Source organism: Squalius cephalus (genome assembly GCF_949319135.1).
Source record: "Squalius cephalus genome assembly, chromosome: 25".
Classification (NCBI taxonomy): Eukaryota; Metazoa; Chordata; class Actinopteri; order Cypriniformes; family Leuciscidae; genus Squalius; species Squalius cephalus.
In genome coordinates, this window is record NC_137146.1 from 16,253,884 (window position 1) to 16,275,722 (window position 21,839).

General features: G+C 43.2%; 1 protein-coding gene across 1 annotated transcript; it reads right to left on the bottom strand.

Annotated features, from left to right (window-relative positions):
- Positions 1 to 4,037: 4,037 nt before the first annotated feature.
- On the bottom strand, positions 4,038 to 21,574 carry LOC307153328 (sialic acid-binding Ig-like lectin 14). Its single transcript, XM_079862707.1, has 8 exons — positions 21,501 to 21,574; positions 21,247 to 21,318; positions 20,648 to 21,004; positions 12,779 to 13,093; positions 12,401 to 12,664; positions 5,316 to 5,412; positions 5,113 to 5,164; positions 4,038 to 4,945 (listed from the first exon to the last, which is right to left on the bottom strand). Exons 1-8 carry the CDS (start codon positions 21,520 to 21,522, stop codon positions 4,733 to 4,735), a joined length of 1,392 nt encoding a protein of 463 aa, XP_079718833.1. The 5' UTR covers positions 21,523 to 21,574; the 3' UTR covers positions 4,038 to 4,732.
- Between the last annotated feature and the right edge of the window lie 265 nt (positions 21,575 to 21,839).

Below are 21,839 nucleotides of genomic sequence, written 5' to 3' on the forward strand. Positions count from 1 at the left end.
CTCTCAGTTGGTGAATTTCGCGCAGACGTTGCCACAACGTATTTGCTCAGCCCGATCTCATGAAAGTGCGAATACCACGTATTGTATTTGAGTAGTGCTTATGATACGCAGTTTTCGCGTGCATATGTTACGCACTTTACGGCGTGTAATAGGCACGCACTCCGCAGCCCTAATCCTAGGGGTTTACAGTGCGTAGCATATGCACGCAAAAAACATTTTTGGCATATAAATGGCACGAGAAATAAAATTCGTGGTACAGATACGCACTTTCATGAGATCGTGTTTCATAATCTGCTACTGGGCCGGCCCTCTGTCAAATTTTAAAACCCAGTGTGGCCCTTGAGCCAAAAAGTTTGCCCACCCCTGCTCTACAGGCTCTGGTGGTGTAATCAAGGCATCACATTGCCCCAACTCTTTTTCTCTGTAAGGGTCGCTAAATGTATCTGAAAGGTGTTGGTCGATTTCTCCCTTAGAAGAGATTAGGCGTCCACCTTTCTTCTGCCCGAGGAGCTGCTTGGTGAACTCGAATGGGTTTCTAATGAAGGCTGCTCTCCTCCTAGCCCTCTCCCTTAGCCGCCTCCTATGTTGCTCGGCTCTGCGCAGGGTAATAAGCTTCTTCCTTAAGATGTAGCGCAGTTCTGCCAGTGGCCCGCGCTCCTCTTCACCAGCTTCCTTGTACAGCTTCTTTAGGGTTTTCAGCTCCATTCTGATGTTATGGATTTTGACTGCCCTCTGGTTTTTGGTGTACGGCTTCGTTACTCTCACCTCCTCCACACCAAATCTCTCAACCGCCATGCTCACTATGATGGTCGTCATCGTTTGCATCCTCCTCTCCGCATCACCTTTGGCCGTTGCTTCCAGCACCTTATCCTCCACATCCTCATCAAACATCTGCCACTCGGCTGTTTTACATGCTTGAGGCCACCGGATCCTCCTTTTCTCTGACAGCATGGCTGGGGGAACAGTTTGTACCACTTGGAGGCTCTGGGCTCTATGGGGTGCTTCTGGGCCCTGCTCCTCCTCTGTCTCTTCAGATTGACAGTTGTGATGATACATCTTCTGATGCAACGCTAGGGCACATCATAAGTGATGTTCCTGATCTCATTGGGTGTTTCGGGTCTTTCGAAAACATCAGACACCCTCCTTCAGGCGACCCAGCTGAGGTTGATCAGACCTCAGCTTGTGCCCTAGCAGCATTTAGCCACGGATCCGCTCTTTCAATCCAGAGCCACCTCGAAGCCTTCTCTGCAGCCTCTGTGCTATTGCTGATAGCCCTTCTCCTTCTCTCTCCTGTGATGCCGAGTGCAGTATAGGCCCCGTAGAGGGACAAAATTAAAGCTAAATTAATTTTCTTACAACCGGTCTAAAGCTTTCTGATGATTTTATTTTCAGTTAGACAGCACAAGGAACTCACCTGAAGATACCAGTACAAGTTCATCCGTTATGAACAGAAAAGCCATGAACGGAATAATATACATCTTGAGTTCTGCAGATACAAACACACAAAGACACTATGAAGACAATTTACAGTCTCGCTCTTTTTTTTTTAAAGACACTCCCAAATCTTTAAGAATTATATTTTCTGTATGTCTCCTCATTAGGATTTTATTATGATTCGTATTTTCATGTTAATATTTTGTCTTACATGAATATGTATCAATAATTAATTGTTTTGTAATCCGTGTTACATGTACAAATTTTACATTTAAGTACTGAGTAATACTAATTAACCACATGTACTTACTTTAGGGTTATAGTTACATGCAATTATGCACAATTTATAGTAATTACTATAACTAGATGCACATGTAACAAGGACACTGTAAAATAAAGAGCTACCTTTCTTTAATAATTTTTTGTGAAATGTGATAGTCTTAAATATGGATAGAACATCCTTACCTAGAGCAGTACAATCTGTAATTCAAGGAAAAACAGAAGTGAATAATTTTGTTCTCTTCACATACAATCACTATGCAAATATTTTTAGACAAAGTTCCGCAATTTTTACAGTTAGATGTTACCAAATAAAAAACAAACACAACATTATTGTCCAAAATATACTTTACATTTAATATATATTTTTTTTAATAATTTCTGTACTGTATTAAGCATTTTAATATAACAGGTGACAATACAATTTTTAATATGTTGACTGTTGTACTTCCTCATGTGCAGACCTGTTTTTTTAAAAACCACAATGCTCATCTTTTGTTCTAGTTCAAATCTGACTCATAACCATAAGGTTAATCTCCACAAAGGTACTATTCATGAACTGTCAGCTTTATGCCCTTCAGCAAGACACTTTACCTCAAAAGCAGCTTCATACTGTCTCTGTTATAAGGTAATTTCCAAAGCACCATCTGAATGACTAATTAGTTGATATTACGAAACAGATCTTGGTAACACGTGAGAATAATGGTCCGACATTAAAAGGTAACATGCAGGACGTAATGCGTAGTTCTGCATCAGCACTTTAGCTACTACCATTAGTCCTAAGTCACTAAGATCAAATCACAAACAATCCTAAAATGGCTGTTGCTGGCGATCCGCCTCAGCAATCCACCCAAAGACACTGTACACAATAGAGGAGGCAACAGGCGATAGAGCTTTGGGTCTTTTCTTCATAAATGCAATAAATATTTTGATTAATTTATGTACAGGCAAAATACATTGAATGAATACATTGTGAAATAAAACATTGCATTGAAGTTGAAAATAATGTCGTCTAGGCCGAAAGCCTTGTGGGCAGCTTGAGTGACCCGAGTTTGAGTTCCGGTTCGTGGACCTTTCCCAATCCCGGCCCCCCCTTCTCTCTCCCACTTCACTTCCTGTCTACTGTCCTATCATGATAAAAAGACAAAACGCCAAAAATAAATCTTCTAAAATAAATAAATAAATAAATAAAATAGAAAATAATGTCCTACCTGTGGCAGTTGTTTCAAAAGTTTACACTTACAATTGATCGTATAGAGTAAACGGGTAAAAAGAGCCTATTTTGTGTGCTGTCCGAGGGGGTCGAGGGCTCCAAGCTCGGAATTTAGCTCAACCCGGTATTCTCCCCCATATCCCCAGCTGGGAAAAGGAACCAGCTGAGAGTGAGGAGTTGAGGTGGAGGAGGGATGTGAGTCGGCTGTATCCCTCAATCCTCTCAATGTGATTGGACACATTGTTTCATACTTGTACTTGTTTCATTAGTGACACTTCTCCTACATTTTAAAATCTTTATTTGTATTTGGCAACATTTTTATTTTAAAACTTTTATTTGAATATGGCAACATGATACCTTGTATCATATTTCTATGATTAAATCACTGAAAGAGACCCCTCCCCCATCACTGTGTGCATAGATAGTTAGTGAGATGACATCATCCATAGCAAGGTTAACCCCACCCTTTATCTTAGCTAAAGACTTCTCTCTATTCCCTAGTAAAAGTTGGTCTCAGCAGCTTTGTGAATAGGTTTTAAGAGGAAACTCTTAACTAAGAACTTTTACTGCTATTTAGGAGAAATCTTAGTGGTAAGATAAAATATTTTGTGAATACGGCCCCAGATCACTAGTAGTTCCTGCAGAGTGATAAGGTAACACTTGAGTTATTATGATGCAATTTATGACCATGTTCAGGGTAAAAAAGGCAATTTGCTTATGTCTCGGACATGTTAATGTTGTGATTAGTAATTAATTAGTAATTCTTCATCATTTGTCATAGTTAGTTAGTAGATCTTGAGGCTAATCTTATTCAGTAATCATTGATTATATAAGGTGTCAGGATTATGTTTTGTTCTGGTTTGGTTCTGTTCCTGTTCCTTGTCAGATTAAGTTGACCTAGTTCCATGTCTCAGTTTGTTCCCTTAGTTCATGATTCCATTCAACTGTTGTCCTATATTAAATAACTCATTGGCTCCTGTATTCCTGTATTTAAGTCCTGTATTCATTCAGTTCATTGTTCGGTGTTACATAAAATACAGAAGCATTAATATAAAGACTGTTCACTTCCACAAAACAGACCAAATAAAACACTCTACTACCATTATTTATTAAATAATTGTCTTTATTCAAAAACCTTTTGAGCATTTAAAACTTCACAGGAAGTTCTTAAAAATTTCCATGGTTTTTTAATTTTTATAAATGTTTTGTTGTTGTTGTTGTTTCTCAATATGAAATAACCTGACTGTAAAAGGTGTTTAAGATCAGCTCTGAACTAATCTGACTGAAATCGCTTTCATTTAAGTAAACTATAGTTGTAATGATCAAATATACACAAAATGTACCTGAAAACAACATTGGAAATTAATTCAAAAAGTTTTTATAATTAATAAGTGTGTGTAATGCTCTAAACAATAAAATCCTATAAATACATACATTTGCTCTATCACCCTTTTACCAAAAAAACAGTTTATTATTTGCTCATCTGACTAAAACATAAGCATGTACTGACATAGGTTTAGGATGATAATTAGATATATTTAGGGAGGAATGAATGAAGAAAAACTGGAACTGAGAAGTAACAGGAAAAAACAAACAAATCTAGTTCATAATTAAAGAAAACGTATGATGTGGCTTTTAAACACCTGACTGAAGACATTGGAATCACTAAGAGAAAAAAAACAATGAATGTGATGTACAGTAATATATATAAATTAAAAAATAAAATTGTTAAATGTTTCCATTTAGCCAAGCCAATAAAGCTTACTACATAACACAGTTGACTCAAGCCATTTATTCTAATGTAAACTAATCCTGGTTCATCTCCTTCCCTGGGCCTCTGACCTCGGCATATACTGTCTCCTGTCCTGAGCCCTGTACTGTGGGGATTTTGGTTTGGGGAGTGGAGAAGTCAATCTCTCCATAGTGGACTATGTCATTCTCATCCTTTGGCATCTCTAGCTCTTCGCCCGACACAAAACCACCATTAGCATAAATGGTCTCCACTTGTTTTTCCTGACCCTGAAAGAGCAAACATAATAAATGACTGTTTATGTGGATCCACTGTCCTCGGTTTTTGGTTTCTGTACATAAAAAAACATTATTGTAAACGCATGGTATTGATATCTGCTTATTATGGCACTTCCTATTTGAAATAACATGATCTGCTAAAAGAGTGTAAAATATACCTGATCTGAGACGTCAGTTTCCATAATAGTGGATGCCTTTACTCTTTGAACTCTGTATTAATAGGAAATGAAGAAATTCATAAAATACACAACGTACCACCATATTGTGAACACCAGATTATATGTTTCAAAGAGAAATGACAGGTCTGAATTCATTTATTCTTAAGTCTGGTTGCTCTATTCCATACAATTCACCATCTTACCTTAGGAAAAGTGTTATCAGAAGAAATGTCAACAGAATTGCTGAAACTCCCACTACACAGCCAATGATCAAAGACTGATCTAATGAAGAGACTGAGCCTGATTGAAAAAAATAAAGCAAAATTAGTTGGTCAACAGGCTGTGCAGATCATTTAAAAATAAAATCCAATCATAAATCGATACTCGGTTACTCACGTAACCTCGGTTCTCTCTAGAGAGGGAACGAGTATTGCGTAAGGAACTTACGCTACGGGAAAAGTCATCTTTTCTCGAGATACTGAAGCCAAAAAAAAAATTATCCTTAATTTTTCATAATTTGTCAACGCAGTGCAGCAGGCAGCACAGCAGAGCTAGAGCGGGCAATACTGCGTGCTCATTGGCTGCCGCGCGGCAACTGCTTAAGCCTACCAGTGAGCCCCGCGTGACGTCACGCCCAATCAGGGTGCGCGCGCCCTCGCGCGTCACAGCCCGCCAGAAGGGGCGACGTCAGAGCGTATAAAAACAGGGCTCGGAGGCTTAATTCTCTGGTTTCTGTCGAATGAAGCGACATGAGCTCGAGGCGCAAGCACGGCAGGGAACGCAATACTCGTTCCCTCTCTAGAGAGAACCGAGGTTACGTGAGTAACCGAGTATCGTTCTCTTACGAGAGGTTCTCTCGTATTGCGTAAGGAACTTACGCTACGGGAACCCTTTGTCAACGCCGTGCGCGCCATGCATCCACACACAACTCCAGGGGGAGGGGACCCGGGGAGTGAAGAGTGGGGAGAGAGGTGGCCAGCAATGCGGGCCAACACATGTACATAAGCACCCGTAGGGAGAAACAGAGCGGCGCAGCCGGTCTGTATATAAAAGCTTTCCCTGAAAGTGCGGCTCGACCAGAAGAGTCAAATCTAATATCCAGCCTGCGAAGAGCAGGGCATGAACATGATTTTAGACTGCAAGAAGTTTAGCCTGCAGGGCGGGAACTTCCAGGTTATAAAACCTAACAAATGTAGACGGGGAGGCCCAGCCTGCTGCCGTACAAATGTCATAAATGGAAATCCCACTGGACCATGCCCACGATGAGGCAACGCCTCTGGTGGAATGAGCCCGTATGCCCAGAGGGCACTGCAGGTCTTTGGACGCGTATGCTGTCGCAATAGCGTCCACTATCCATCTGGATAGCGTCTGTTTCGAGGCGGCGAGACCCTTGGTGTGCCCACCAAACGAAACAAAGAGCTGCTCTGAGAGCCTGAAGGCTGCAGAGCGCGTAATATAAAGCCTTAACGCCCTGACAGGGCAAAGGAGGTTATTATCGACCTCGCTGGCTGCCGGCGGCAGGGCTGAGAGGGAGATAACCTGTGCTCTGAAAGGAGTACCCAACACTTTAGGGACATAGCCATGTCTAGGTTTGAGAATGACTAACGAGTCGTTAGGTCCAAACTCGAGACACGACGCGCTAACTGATAGCGCATGCAAGTCACCCACACGTTTTACTGAGGCGAGGGCCAGCAGAAATACGGTTTTGAAAGTGAGGTATTAGAGACCCACAGAGTCTAACGGCTCGAAGGGAAAAGCTTTAAGGGCCTCCAGGACCAAAGACAGATCCCATATCGGAACCGAAGGTGGCCGCGGAGGGTTCAGCCTCCTGGCGCCTCGCAGGAAACGGGTAATGAGTTTGTTTCTTCCTAGTGCGCGGCCGCGCGCCGAGTCGGCGAACGCAGCAATCGCCGCAACATACACCTTGAGCGTGGAGGGGGACCTGCCCGCGTCCAAGAGCTCTTGGAGGAAGTTCAGAACCTGTGGAACCCCACAGGACTGAGAGTTCAAACTCTTCCCTGCACACCATTTGTTAAACACTGACCATTTAGACGCATAGAGCCGCCTCGTGGAGGGGGCTCTGGACTGCGAGGTCGTGTTAACTACCCCTTCTGGCAGATCAGCGAATATTCGTTGATTACCCACGCATGCAGAGACCAGCGCTCTGGATGGGGATGCAGAATTGACCCTCGGGCTTGAGAGAGACGGTCTCTCCTCGCCGGAATCGGCCACGGGGCTGTGTCTGACAGGCTCACCAGCTCCGGGAACCAGGGTTGGTTCTCCCAGTGCGGGGCTATGAGGAGCACTGCGCAGCGCGTTTCCCTGATCTTTGCTAATACCTGAGGCAGCATTGAGATCGGGGGGAAAGCGTACAACGGGACACTGGGCCAAACTTGGGCCAGCGCATCCTTGCTCTTCGAAAAGAACCTTTTGCACTGAGCGTTCTCGCTTGTGGCAAAAAGGTCCAATTTCGCTTCGCCGAAGCGGCGCCACAATGCCTGTACCGTCTGGCTGTGTAACGCCCATTCCCCTGGGGTAACATTGTCCCTGGACAGTTTGTCCGGGTCGTCGTTCAGGTGCCCGGGCACGTGCGCGGCTCTCAGCGAGCGCAGCGAGCCCTGAGCCCAGACCAAAAGGCGTTCTGTTAGAGCGCGCAGGGCTCTGGATCTGAGTCCGCCCTGGCGGTTCACGTAGGACACCACTGACATGTTGTCTGAGCGAACTAGCACGTGGTGTCCCCGCAAGTATGGGAGAAAATGCTTCAAAGCCTTCTCGACCGCTAACATCTCCAGACAGTTTATATGGAGGTTCCGCTCTGGGCCCGACCAGGGGCCGCAGATTGGTCTGCCCCCGTAAAGCGCTCCCCAACCCATGTTGGACGCGTCTGTCGAGACCACTTTGCGGTGTGAGATGACTCCCATTGTCACTCCCTGTCGGTACCATTCGGGCGCTAGCCAGGGCTGCAGGGCTGGGACACAGACCTGAGTCACGCTGACTTGAGCGCTGCCCGAAACCCACGCTCCGCGGGGTATTTTCGATTTCAGCCAGCATTGAAGCGGGCGCATTCGAAGTAAACCCAGCTGTAGGACCGCTGCGGCTGATGCCATATGGCCTAACAGCTTCTGGAAACGTTTCAGAGGGAGGTATCTGCCCTTTTGGAAGGATGCGGCGAGGTGTCGAACACAGCGCGCGCGCTGTTCTGACAGCCTGGCCGTCATCGCCACCGAGTCCAGTTCTATTCCTAGGAAGGAAATTGACTGACTGGGGATAAGTGAGCTCTTGGCCCAGTTCACCGAAAGACCCAGGCTTTCCAGATGACTGAGAAGCGCTATCTTGTGAGAGATGAGTTCCTCTTTTGACTGCGCTAGTCTTTCAGATCGAGAGATATGAACCAGTCCCTCGGGCGAATTAGCGCGAGGATCTGCCTGGTCGTAAGCATTTTGAACGGCCGTCTCATGAGAGCCCTGTTCAAATGTCTCAGATCTAATATGGGTCTGAGCCCACCGTCCTTCTTGGGCACGAGGAAATAACGGCTGTAAAAGCCCGCCTCGGTCAGAGAAGGAGGAACTCTCTCTATCGCCTTTTTTTTTTTTTTTTTTTTCGTAGCAGCTTCGCTATTTCTGCATGAAGCAGATGGGCTGCTTCTGCGTTCACTTTCATTTCGGTCCGGGCTTGAAAGCGCGGAGGCCGACGACTGAACTGTAGCGAATAGCCCTGTATTACCGTGTCCAGCACCCATGTCGACACACCCGGAATAGCTTTCCATGCATTCGCACTCATAGCTAGGGGTCGAATGGCCTCTGAGTCCTGCCCGCTGCATAGCGCGGGACGAGGGACCTGCAGTGGCGGGCGCGCGGTGCGCGCTGAGACAGTGCTGCGAGACGGGGACTCGCTGATAGCAGTGACCGGCCGGATTGCGCTGAGAGAGCGCGCGTGAGTGTTTATAGCAGAGTGTGAACGCAGGGGAGCGGGCACAGGACTCTTTATTAAAACACGGCCGGTGGCAGTGGCGATATCTGAACCCTGAACGTGTGAGACAGAGCGAACAGCGTGTGGTTGTGAGCACTCGTGAGCGGGCACCTTTCCTACACTTAACGCGCCAGCGCCAGCAGCCATATCACCCTGTAGCCCAAGACTGGTTGCCCACTGAAGCTAAGCAGGGCTGAGCCTGGTTAGTACCTGGATGGGAGACCTCCTGAGAAAACCAGGTTGCTGCTGGAAGAGGTGTCAGTGAGGCCAGCAGGGGGTGCTCACCCTGTGGTCTGTGTGGGTCCTAATGTCCCAGTGTAGTGACGGGGACACTATACTGCCAAAAGAGCACCGTCCTTCGGATGAGACGTTAAACCGAGGTCCTGACTCTCTGTGGTCATTAAAAATCCCAGGATGTCCTTCGAAAAAGAGTAGGGGTGTAACCCCGGCATCCTGGCCAAATTTGCCCCTTGGCCCCTGTCCATCATGGCCTCCTAATCATCCCCATATACTGATTGGCTTCATAACTCTGTCTCCTCTCCACCAGTAAGCTGGTGTGTGGTGGGCGTTCTGGCGCAATATGGCTGCCGTCGCATCATCCAAGTGGATGCTGCACATTGGTGGTGGTTGAGGAGATCCCCCCATCTATGTAAAGCGCTTTGAGGTCTCAGAAAAAGCGCTATATAAATGTAACAAATTATTATTATTATTATTATTAACACTCGAGCGGCAAGTGCGCGCTTTATGTGAGTGTGCTCTGTGGGGTACACAGGGGGAATTGTGCTTGTGTGTAGAAATGAACACTGGGTCGTGGGCATATTTACTACACTCAAACACCGTCGGCGTGAGCCGAATAACCAGAATTAACACTCTTTGCCAGATTTTCTGGGCCGCTGTACGAACAGCGTTTGTGTGCAGGCGAGCGAGTTGTATAACTGACTCATTGGCTGCAATACACACACTTTCTGCGTGTGAGAAGCTGGCCGCGAGCTTGGATCAGCGAACAGCATAAAAATTTTTGCTGCCAGAGCCGGGATCGAACACGGGTCTCTGGTGTGAAAGCCTGTTATTCTGCCACTGAGCCACAGGGGAAGAGTGCATAGGCTATCGGTTCGCTCGAGCATAAGAGAGTGCGGGTCATGTTTTTCGTCGGCGATAGCGTGCAGACGTGCGTGTATTATAACAGGCTCGTTGCTGCAACATTAACATTTTCAGCCGCCTAAACTCAGAGGGGGCTGAGAAACGTATGGGAATTGGAGAATGGCCCGGCCTCAGCGGGGCTACAAACATCTCCCTCCTCATTCCGCCGGTGAGTGAGGCACGCGGGGTGCTGAGCATTACTCGTGACCGTCCGCTCTGACATCCCTGAGAACGGCGCAGTTTGCGCGGGAAGCGGGGCGAGTAGCCGGAGCGTCGTCATGTTTTGCAGGCGAGCGTGTAAGGTAACAGGCTCGTTTACTGCAATATTAATATTTCCAGCCGCCTGAACTTAGAGGGGACTGAGAAATATGAGAGAAAGGCGGAAGCCAAGCCTCGGTGGGACTCGAACGCTCTCTTTCCTCCTATCACCGGCGAGTGACGGACGCGGGGACAGTAGCTTTCTTGTAACGTAAAGAAAACTAACTCCGCGACTGTCAGCTTCTGCAATCCCTTGTGAGCGGCGCAGTCTGCGCGGCTCGAACAGAGGGAGAGAGTGCGGGGAGAGCGAGTAGCCAGAGAGCGTTATCATGTTTGCAGGCGTGCGTGTGCTGTGACAGGCTCGTTTACTGCAATATTAATATTTCCAGCCGCCTGAACTTAGAGGGGACTGAGAAATATGTGAGAAAGGCGGAAGCCAAGCCTCGGTGGGACTCGAACGCTCTCTTTCCTCCTATCACCGGCGAGTGACGGACGCGGGGACAGTAGCTTTCTTGTAACGTAAAGAAAACTAACCCCGCGACTGTCAGCTTCTGCAATCCCTTGTGAGCGGCGCAGTCCACGCGGCTCGAACAGAGGGAGAGAGTGCGGGGAGAGCGAGTAGCCAGAGAGCGTTATCATGTTTGCAGGCGTGCGTGTACTGTAACAGGCTCGTTTACTGCAATATTAATATTTCCAGCCGCCTGAACTTAGAGGGGACTGAGAAATATGTGAGAAAGGCGGTAGCCAAGCCTCGGTGAGACTCGAACACTCTCTTTTCTCCTATCACCGGCGAGTGACGGACGCGGGGACAGTAGCTTTCTTGTAACGTAAAGAAAACTAACCCCGCGACTGTCAGCTTCTGCAATCCCTTGTGAGCGGCGCAGTCTGCGCGGCTCGAACAGAGGGAGAGAGTGCGGGGAGAGCGAGTAGCCAGAGAGCGTTATCCTGTTTGCAGGTGTGCGTGTGCTGTGACAGGCTCGTTTACTGCAGTATAGATATTCCCAGTAGCCTGAACTAGGAGGGGACTGAGAAATATGTTAGAGATGGAGGTTAGACCGGCCTTGGCGGGTCTAGAACACTCTTTTCTCCTTTCGCCGGGAGACGGCGGGCGGGGGGGAGGGGGGGTAGCTTTCTTGTAACGTAAAGAAAGCTAGCCCCGTGACCGTACGCGTCTGCGATCCCTTGTGAGCGGCACGTTTTGCGCGGCTCGAACAGAGGGAGAGAGCGAGCCCCGTAATCATCCGCATCTCTAACACACCTTGTGAGAGGCGCAGTTGCGCGGCTCGACAGAGGGAGAGAGAGAGCGGGGAGTGGTGCGAGGCATTTGAAACAACGCCTCGTGTAAAGATACATCAGTAAAACACATAATGAGAAAGGATATATCGCCGGATAGCTGAGCTGGCACGGCAGGCTGAAGGCGGCGAAGATTCGTCCGGCTTCCTCAGGCTGTCCTAGGCTGGCTCGTTGCTGGTTTCGACGGCGACGGCTTCTCTCAGAGAGCAGCGATGCGAAGAGCTTCGCTGAAGAGACAGAAATCAGAGAATTAAGCCTCCGAGCCCTGTTTTTATACGCTCTGACGTCGCCCCTTCTGGCGGGCTGTGACGCGCGAGGGCGCGCGCACCCTGATTGGGCGTGACGTCACGCGGGGCTCACTGGTAGGCTTAAGCAGTTGCCGCGCGGCAGCCAATGAGCACGCAGTATTGCCCGCTCTAGCTCTGCTGTGCTGCCTGCTGCACTGCGTTGACAAATTATGAAAAATTAAGGATAATTTTTTTTTTGGCTTCAGTATCTCGAGAAAAGATGACTTTTCCCGTAGCGTAAGTTCCTTACGCAATACGAGAGAACCTCTCGTAAGAGAACTGGAGCTACCTATGAAGATCATCAGATAATGTTTAGTATCTGTACATAGAAATAAACTCACCTTCCATAATCAGCTGGATCTCTTTTGACATCTGAGTACCATGTTCATTCTTTGCTATGCAAAAGTACCAGCCTCCACTGCTCCTATTTACAGTAAAGATCAGTTGTTCTCCTAAATCCAGCTGATTGTCCTGTCCACGTTTGTGCCAGGAGAAGATCATGTTATTTGATGGATTGGCTTTGCTTTTGCAGGTCAAAGTCACATTAGTGCCAACAGAGACTGAAGTAGATTGATTGATGGTGATGTGAGTTTCTTTTGGAGAAACTTGAGGGCAAAACAGAAACTTCTTTAGGTAAACCAAATGTAATAATAGTACACATCTGAGCATAATAATGCTATTACGCTAATGAAAGAGCAGAACTACTCTAAATCTCTTACACAGGACTTGTAGCACGGTGGTCTCCACAGTTGAGTCTTCAGATGTTTTTCTTGGATATGTAGCAGTGCAGGAGATGTTCTTTCTGTGGTCCATGTATGAAGCTTTGAAGGTCATGTTTGAAAACACTGACTGGGTTTTATCAGGTTTCTCCTGTAACTGTGTTGTAATGTGGGCAGATTCAGGGATGTTGGACCAGGATATTGTAGGAGGTTGTTTGGGGCAGGGGGCTTCAGCAGAGCAGCTCAGACTGACTGTTGTTTCCTCCATCACTGCTTTCAGATCAGTGGGTTTAAAGATGAGAGGTTGTGGTGAAGCTACAGGGCAAAGTGAACACGGTATATAAATTGCTGTTAAATTTAAGGAAAACATACAACAACATGTTACAAAAACACAATAAACATATAGAGGATATAATCAGTTTTTTAAATAACCCTTGAGAAGACCATATTTAAAAAAAAAGATGTGATGCACAGGCAAAATACAAACCTAATTCACATGCACAAAAATATTATATTTTCACAAAAATCAAGTTATGTGCACACAATAAAATTATATATTCATAAAATACATTTCACAAATCCAAAACACAATTCACAGATGTACAACTGTGTACAAAAAGTTTTGAATGTTTACATTTTATGAGTTTAATATTGAATCTGGAATTGCAAATCGTCATGAGTTTATGTATCATTTTGGATTTGTGAGTATATTTTCATGGAAAGTCCGTTCACTCTGCGGTCATACTGCAACGACTTTGGGTAGCTTTTTTGGGCATTTAAAACCAAATTATATCTACATGAATGGGGAAATCCTGAAAAATTCAAAAACTGTTTGTCACACTCACATTTAAATAACATATTACAAACCAGCAGGAACAATCTCATAAATGTGGTTTTATATGCTCTGTGTTAAAAAATAGACCAGCCAATGCGCATGTGCAGTCCTGAGAGTTTCTTTGGCAAACACAGCTTCTAACGACAGCTGTAATGACGCGATGACTTCACCAACTGTCTTAAGGGGGAAAACTAAGGGGCCATTTACACAACATAATTTTACACAAAAACAAGTTTTTTTTATGAGTTTTGGCCGTTCATTTACACGACAACAACATTTTGGGCCTGGAAACGCAAACTTTTGAAAATGGGTTTCAAAGTTCAAGTTTTTGAAAACGATACCGTTTATCATCTCCGTGTAAACTTCAAAAACGTGAATCTGTGAAAATGGTATTAAGTGCGTATTATGCGCATTATGTGTTCAGTCTATAGACGTTCAAGTTTGGCGTGAATGCTCTGTAGAAGAATGCGTAAATGTGCGCAGGCACATAGTCTCTCTTTACAAAGAGACATCGCCCACTACTGACCTGGCAGCATAATACAGCGTTTTTAATCGTTTTCATGGATCCGTGTGAATGAGGATCATTTTGATAATTTTTTCATCTGCACAAAGAAAAAACTTTCCATTTTTAGTACATCGTTCTTATGTAAATGTACCCTAAAGGTCCATGAAAATGAAACTAAACACAACCAGAGAAGCCCTAATTTCCCTTTATTAAAATAACACACTTTTAGCATGACTATCTAAATTAGTCCAATGTAGGGATGACATACCTTGAAATAATGAGTAGCCTATTAACATTGTTATCATTAATTAATTTTACAGAGGAATGAGTAAAGAAGTGAGTGATTTCAGCAGGGCCGTTTCTAGCCTTTTTGGCACCCTAGGCAAGATTCCTATTGAGCCCCCCCTCCCCCCTCCCCCCCTCCCCAAAAAAAACCCTGTAATTTGGCATTAACAGTTTTACTCACTTAAAAGGACTTTGTTGCACATATGCTGGAGTAAAGTTAATAAATGATCGTTCTCTCCCATAGGATTTTGTGAAACTATGTTGGGTGGACCTCTGTCCCTCTAGGGCATACATGGGCAATATACGGCCCGGGGGCCGGATCCGGCCCGCATATTGCTTCAATCCGGCCCCCGCGATGCGCTCGATGCACTCGCAATTTGGACATTCATTATTTATATGAAAACCCCAAATCGCACGAAAATCACACACAAAACACATAACCGTACAAATACTTAAATCGTACATTTATTAGCTTCTTGTTTCAGTGAAGAAATGTCACTTTAGCTTAGTTATCACGCATGAGAATGAGGAAGTGTATACAGGACGCGTCATGAACCACGTGACGTGAGATGATTGACAGGTCAAATCTGATGCAAATCAGGAAGAGACACATCTCGCTCCGTTCGCTGTTTGAGCTCTTCAGATCGCATAATTCAGTAGAAAATGAATAGAAATGTTTTTCTGTATGACGAAATATTTTACTAACATGTGATAACTAATCATTATTTCTCCAAATATGCGCACCATTGGACTAATAGGCCTGGCGGATGCTGTATTTTTTATGTATTTGAACACAAACTAGATGTACCGCATCGCGGTACAAAATATGACCGTCGCTCAGGCCTGCACTGGCTTTCCACAAAAATAAATGACGTGGAGTAATTTGGCTGTATTGCGTGTTTATGTATATACCTAAAAAAAGTAATAGTATGTGCATGTCTGTCTCTGTGTGTGTGTGTGTGTGTGTGTGTGTGTGTGTGTGTGTGTGTGTGTGTGTGTGTGTGTGTGTGTGTATATGTGTGTGTGTTTGTGTATGTGTGTGTCTGTCTGTCTGTGTGTGTGTGTGTGTGTGTGTGTGTGTGTGTGTGTGTGTGTGTGTCTGTGCGTGTATGTATGTGTGCGTACATGTGTGCGCGTGTGTGTTTGTGTGTGTGTGTCTGTGCATGTGGATTTGTATGTGTGTGTATGGGTGTGTGTCTGTGCGTGTGGATGTCAGTGTGTGTGCATGCTTGCGTTTGTTTGTATTCCTGCATGTGTGTGTGTGACAGTATCATCCTAAACCAGCAACCCTTCGCTCAACAGCACCATCTACAGGCCGATGAGTGTACAGTCACTAAATGTGCACATAAATGAATTTATTTTATACCCCCCCCATGGATGAAATTCTACAAAACTTAGCAGAGGATACCCCCAGAGGATGTCAAGTTAATCATACACATGAAATATGGTGCAGTTCTGAACATCTCCACTGAAGATAGGGGCGATTAAAGCAGAATAATATTGCATTTTCATTTTTTATGGGAGGGGCGCAAATCACAAATGAGTGATTATGGGCTAGGTTGATGTGGGCCCTTAAGAGCAACATACCATAAAAATTTCTTCATCCTCGGTGCCACGGTTCAGGTAGTTATTTAGGAAAAACTGCATTTTTTGGGGTTTGGGGGGGCCCAGCGCGGGGGGGGGGGGGGGGGAGTGGCCCCCGGGGACCAAACGAAATTTTTCCGTAGAAGTCTAGTGGGGCTACATGCCCACCAAATTTCATGTTCCCCGGTGTTTCGGTGTCCCTGGTATCGTTGACGAAAAATGTACGGGGGCGGGGGGGGGGGGGGGGGGGGGAGTGGCCCCCGGGGACCAAACGAAATTTTTCCGTAAAAGTCTAGTAGACCAACATACCATAAAAATTTCTTCATCCTCGGTGCCACGGTTCAGGTAGTTATTTAGGAAAAACTGCATTTTTTTGGGTTTGGGGGGGCCCAGCGCGGGGGGGGAGTGGCCCCCGGGGACCAAACGAAATTTTTCCTTAGAAGTGTAGTGGGGCTACATGCCCACCAAATTTCATGTTCCCCGGTGCTTCGGTGTCCCTGGTATCGTTGACGAAAAATTTACGGGGGCCCGAGTGCGGGGGGGGAGTGGCCCCCGGGGACCAAACAAAATTTTTCCTTAGAAGTCTAGTGGGGCTACATGCCCACCAAATTTCATGTTCCCCGGTGCTTCGGTGTCCCTGGTATCATTGACAAAAAAAAAAAAAAAAAAAAAACCTTTGACAATCCCTATATGACCGCTTTCGCTAGCTATGCTAGCGGCGGTCATAATAAACCGGAGAAGACGAGAATAAATGTTGTGTGAGTAATGATTTCTATTCAAAATAACGATCGTTACAGATTAATTATTTTGCACTCCTGGCATAAATTAAGAAATGAATGTCACTGCAAACCAGTTTAATCATAAACAGTGGTCAAATATCGAAGCTGGAGTCTTAAACCTTTCTGAAGTTTCTAAAATGATGCTCAGATTGTCCAGAAGTTATAGTGTGATGTTTTGACGAGTAATGAATTTTGAACAACAATAATCTGTGATCTTTGACGCGTAAGGGGTTAAAAACAATCCAACAGATGTCGCTGTGTGAAATTACAATTTGCGCCTTTACTTCTCTTCTTCACTCCTCAAAGTAACAAATTCTAAACGGCCGGCGGCATAAAAAAATTGTCAAAATGAGTGCAGTAAAAAAGAGAATAAAAAATAAAGAATGGACGTCAAAATATTTCGTCACGAACGTCAGCTCAAAGGTGATTTGTTTGATATGTCAGGAGAGCATCGCTGTCTTTAAAGAATATAATATTAGCAGGCACTTCAATGCTAAACATGCTAATTATGCCGTGAATTTCTCCGCAAAGGAGAGGGAAGAAAAAGCCACGAGATTGTCCTCCTTTAAATTTTGTGAGATGCATAGGCCTATATAGGCCCTTTATATCTTTCAAGCAAACATACGTGTGATGAAGTTGATCTGCACTTAAATTGTGTTCTATTTTATAAAAGATTTTAACAAAATATGTGAAAGAAATTACAAAAAAAATAATCACAACTGAAAACTGAATATGTTTTTCATTCAGTGATGAAGGTCTCCCTCTGATATATAGCCTCAATTAAATTTGATAAATCCAAGCCAGATTGCCTGAAGTCTGTATGTTAATGTAACTTGCACACATACATTTGCAGTTTTGTTAATAGTTTTCTATCTTGAAAAGCTACAGCTGGTATGAATGACAGTTGAACAATATGCAGGGTAGTGTAGGAAATGAATCCTTGAAAGTAAATCCAGTTATTGTAACCTTAGAGTAGCCTAGGTCAGACAGGCCTAGCAAAAATAAGTATCAGGCCTTGAAATAGGCTGTCAAAGTAACTGTAGAGTAGCCTTATACATATTTTGCATTGCATTAATTTGTACCATTTAATCATGTAACTATGTTTAATTGCAGTTGTCCAAAGTGTGGCCCTCTGTTTACTTTGCCAAAGTAACTGTGGCCCTCAGGCTAAAACTGTTGCCCACCCCTGCTCTAGGGGGTTTCGGGGGCATGAAAATTTTGTACATTTTAAGGTTAAATTAATGCATCAATCTGGTGCACTTTGAGAGCTAAAAATTAAGAGCTTCAACCCATGAACTGTGCACATTGAACAAAGAAAAACCATTGACTTGTACCTGGACACTAAAGAGGGCTCAAACATCTTAGTTATGATATAGAGTCTCAGTCTACATTACATTATCACTGGTGTTTATGATTTATATAAGTATTCGACGTAAAATCCATATAGCCAATATGTACTGTATAAATTAAAATGAATATTTCAAAAGTATATTTTACATTACACTACAATAGTATAGGAAAATTACAATACTTTTGTCCTAATTTCTTCACTTGCAAGAAATAAACCCTTGAGCTTTTATTTTGGAGAAAACACCAGATCACCATGCTGATCGCATGAGCAAAGTGCGCACTTTTCTCTAAATCACGCAGCACAAACAGAATGCCTATATATAGGCTACTAAATTAAAGTCTTGTGCTGTTTTATAAAGGCACAAAGCATCACGATTTCGATTTTAGTTCGTTGAGAAAATATAACGCTAGAGACCTTTATGTTAGGCTATAAATTTTACATCTCATGTGTTGGGAAAAGGTAGAAGAGCGAGTTCGGCAAAAGGCGGATTTGAACTTGAGTCGAATGCATCAAAAGCTACTTTCAAGCATCTCACGCCTTACGCCTTACGACCTATGCCACTGTAGATATTTAGAGATGGGCGTCTTTTTGCCAAAAAGACAGGCACTTAGTGCAAATATACGCTCCATTATCGGAAATGTAAAAAAATAAGGATTTTTCTTCCAAAAAAATCTCTTGGTGTGGTGGGGGCTCTCACTGGCGCCCCCCAGCTGTTTGCGCCCTAGGCGACCGCCTAGTTTGCCTATGCCTAGAAACGGCCCTGGATTTCAGACACAGCAATAGAATAAATGATTCCTGTGCTAGAGCTGACCTTGACTCAACTCTTTTAGATTCGACTCCTTATCAATTGCACGTTGCAATTTCTCCAATTCATAGTAATATGAGTTCACAATCTTGGTATATCTAAAGTCTTTGGATGCACGTCTAAGCAAAATGTTTTTGGATAGTAACTTATTGTGACTTTATGAGGACAGTATTGATAAGGAAGCATGGAATTTGCATGTCAGTTGGTGAAATGTTACAATCTCATAACTATTGATAATTCACCCTTTTAGACACATATGTGCTGTAAATGAAAACAAATGCACAAGCAAAGTCATGGAAGAGTTTATTCCCCTAGCTACGCTAAACAATGTGCTAACTTCAGCAAATTGCATGCTTCATTATCAACACTGTCCTCATAATGTGTTTTTAGTCACAATAACCAATAACACTTTAGAATAATGTCCCTCATTAATATGTAACTATGCAGGAAGTAATGGAGTACAAAACTACATTAACACTTCAGCTATACTAACTAATTTGGACGGATCATTATTCTAAAGTGTTACCCAACAAACTACTATCCAAAAACATTTTACTTTAAATGCACATCCCTGTCTTTTTTCGCCATGCTTGATGTAAATGTTTAATTTCCATTCTGATCAAGTCATATTGTGCAAAAGTTGTGCAAAACCGTGCTCCTTGAGTCCTGGCTGAAAAGTACGATGGACGTGTGTGAGAGAGCTGTCAGGAAAGTCTCAAAATACACACAGAAATTCATGGCGATTCACACACTGATGACAATTTCCAATATTAGATTCAATAGTAAACATTCAAAACTTTTTTGAGCAGTTGGGCATCTGTGGAGTGTTTTTTGCGTTTGTAAAGCATATTTTATGAATATATAAATTTATTTTGCACATGAGAATTGCTTTTGGCCAATTTTTTTTTTTTTTCATGCACAGAAATTGTTTTTTGTGCATGTGAATTGTGAATTTGCCTACACATGTGTGCATCATATATTTTGCATTAATTATTAAAGTTGCCATGAAATCAAAATGGACAATTCTATTTTTTATTGAATATTGCAGTGTTTATATAATTGATTTGTGCATGTATATTATTTTTTTAATCATGTGCCCTCATCATTTTTAATCAAAATAACTTCCACTGCCTCTTGCAGCAGCATCAAGTAATACAGATATATACAAATAAGGTGCACTTCAACTGCAATACACAATATGGCGGAATACGTCCTGCTTTCTAAATAAAAGAGCCAATCGCTGATCGGTAAAGTCATTGCTTCACTAGAAAACTAGTGACTCGCTTAAGACTGCACATGTGCTGTGGCTGGTCTAGCCTAAAAAATAAGCTTTTTAATGCTATTTGAGCATAAAAAAAAACAACATTTATAGGATTATAGGAATTTATAGGAACATTTATAACATTTATATTTTGTTGCGGATTTGAAATATGCAATTCTTTGTTCGGCAAACAGCTTTTGAGATTTCAGGATTCCCCCATTCAAATAGATAGGATTTGGTCTTGGATGCTCGAAATAATTGTTCGGCGGCATTTCAGATACAGCCATTGAATGAATAGACTTTCCTTGAAAGGGTCTTCTCTTCTCTGATGAGGAGGACACCATTATTTAATTTACTTTTAATTAAAAAAATTCTCAGGGCCTTCACAATCATGAATTAAAAACAGGAAGTAATTTTAAAATGTCACAACAGATTAATATAGTTTATAGTGAAGCCCCACTTACCTGAGACAAAAATGTTGATGGGATTCTGATAAGAGTATTTCCAATCCTGTGGCTTTATTTCCACCCTGAAGTAGTAATTGTCTGAATGATTGTTCATCACATCATAGAAAACTGTGGTACATTCACGCTGACTAAGATTTCCAGTTATCTCTATATGACTGAATCCTTTGCTGATGTTTGTACTTCCATTATAAACTACCAAACTCCCTTGTTTGTTAAAGGCATGATCATGCTTTATCCAGAGGCCAAATATTCTTTCTGCATTCTTCAGTACGTCCTCTGGCACTTCAAATGTACAAGGTATCTGCACACAAGAGCCGCTCAGTGCTGTTATACTGCTTGGCAATTCTGCAGTTTCTGAAAACAGAACAGCAATATAAACATACAAACATCTTAAAATATCTTGTTTTGCAAAATGGGTGTAATACAGGGTACAAAATTTAAGCAAAATGAATTTTCTTACAAAATACACAATTTCTGAAAAGAAAGTAACAAACATACAAAGACACTTTAAAATATTGTTTCACATAATTACTGTAATACAAAATGTTTTTGATTATTTTCATTTTAGTTGTACAATACAGCAATAGCCGTCTCACCTGAAGATACCAGTACAAGTTCATTGGTGAAGAACAGAAAAACCATGAAAGGAAAGACAGACATCTCAAGTGCTGTAGGTACAAACACGAAACATGAGTTTCCAATCTACAAAAATGCTTCACACAGAGATCACTTTTTCTTTTGACTCTTAAAAAGGTATATTTTCTAAATTATATTTTACTGTGAATAATTTTTAATTGGATAGTCAGAAATGTGCTTAAAGAGAGACAACAAAATGATAGAGAAGCCTCACCTCCAGCAGTACAGTCCGTCATTCATTCAGAGTAAAACAGAAGTCCAGCACGATTTCCTCACAGGATTTCTGTGATATGACTACTAGTTTTCAGACAAGAGTAAAGATCCAGAGGTTAACTATTTCCAGGAGTCCCCAATGTGTACTTTCAACAGGTGAAGCATTTAATATTACCAGAATAAAATAAACAAAATGTCCAAGTCTGTAAAACATGCAAATAGACTATCAAATGACCTTTTACATTTAAATACTTTCTGTACTTTTTCACTAGAATATCATATAAGAGTTTTTTTTTTTTGTCTGGATTAAACAACAGTCTGTTGTACTTCCTCGTGCAAA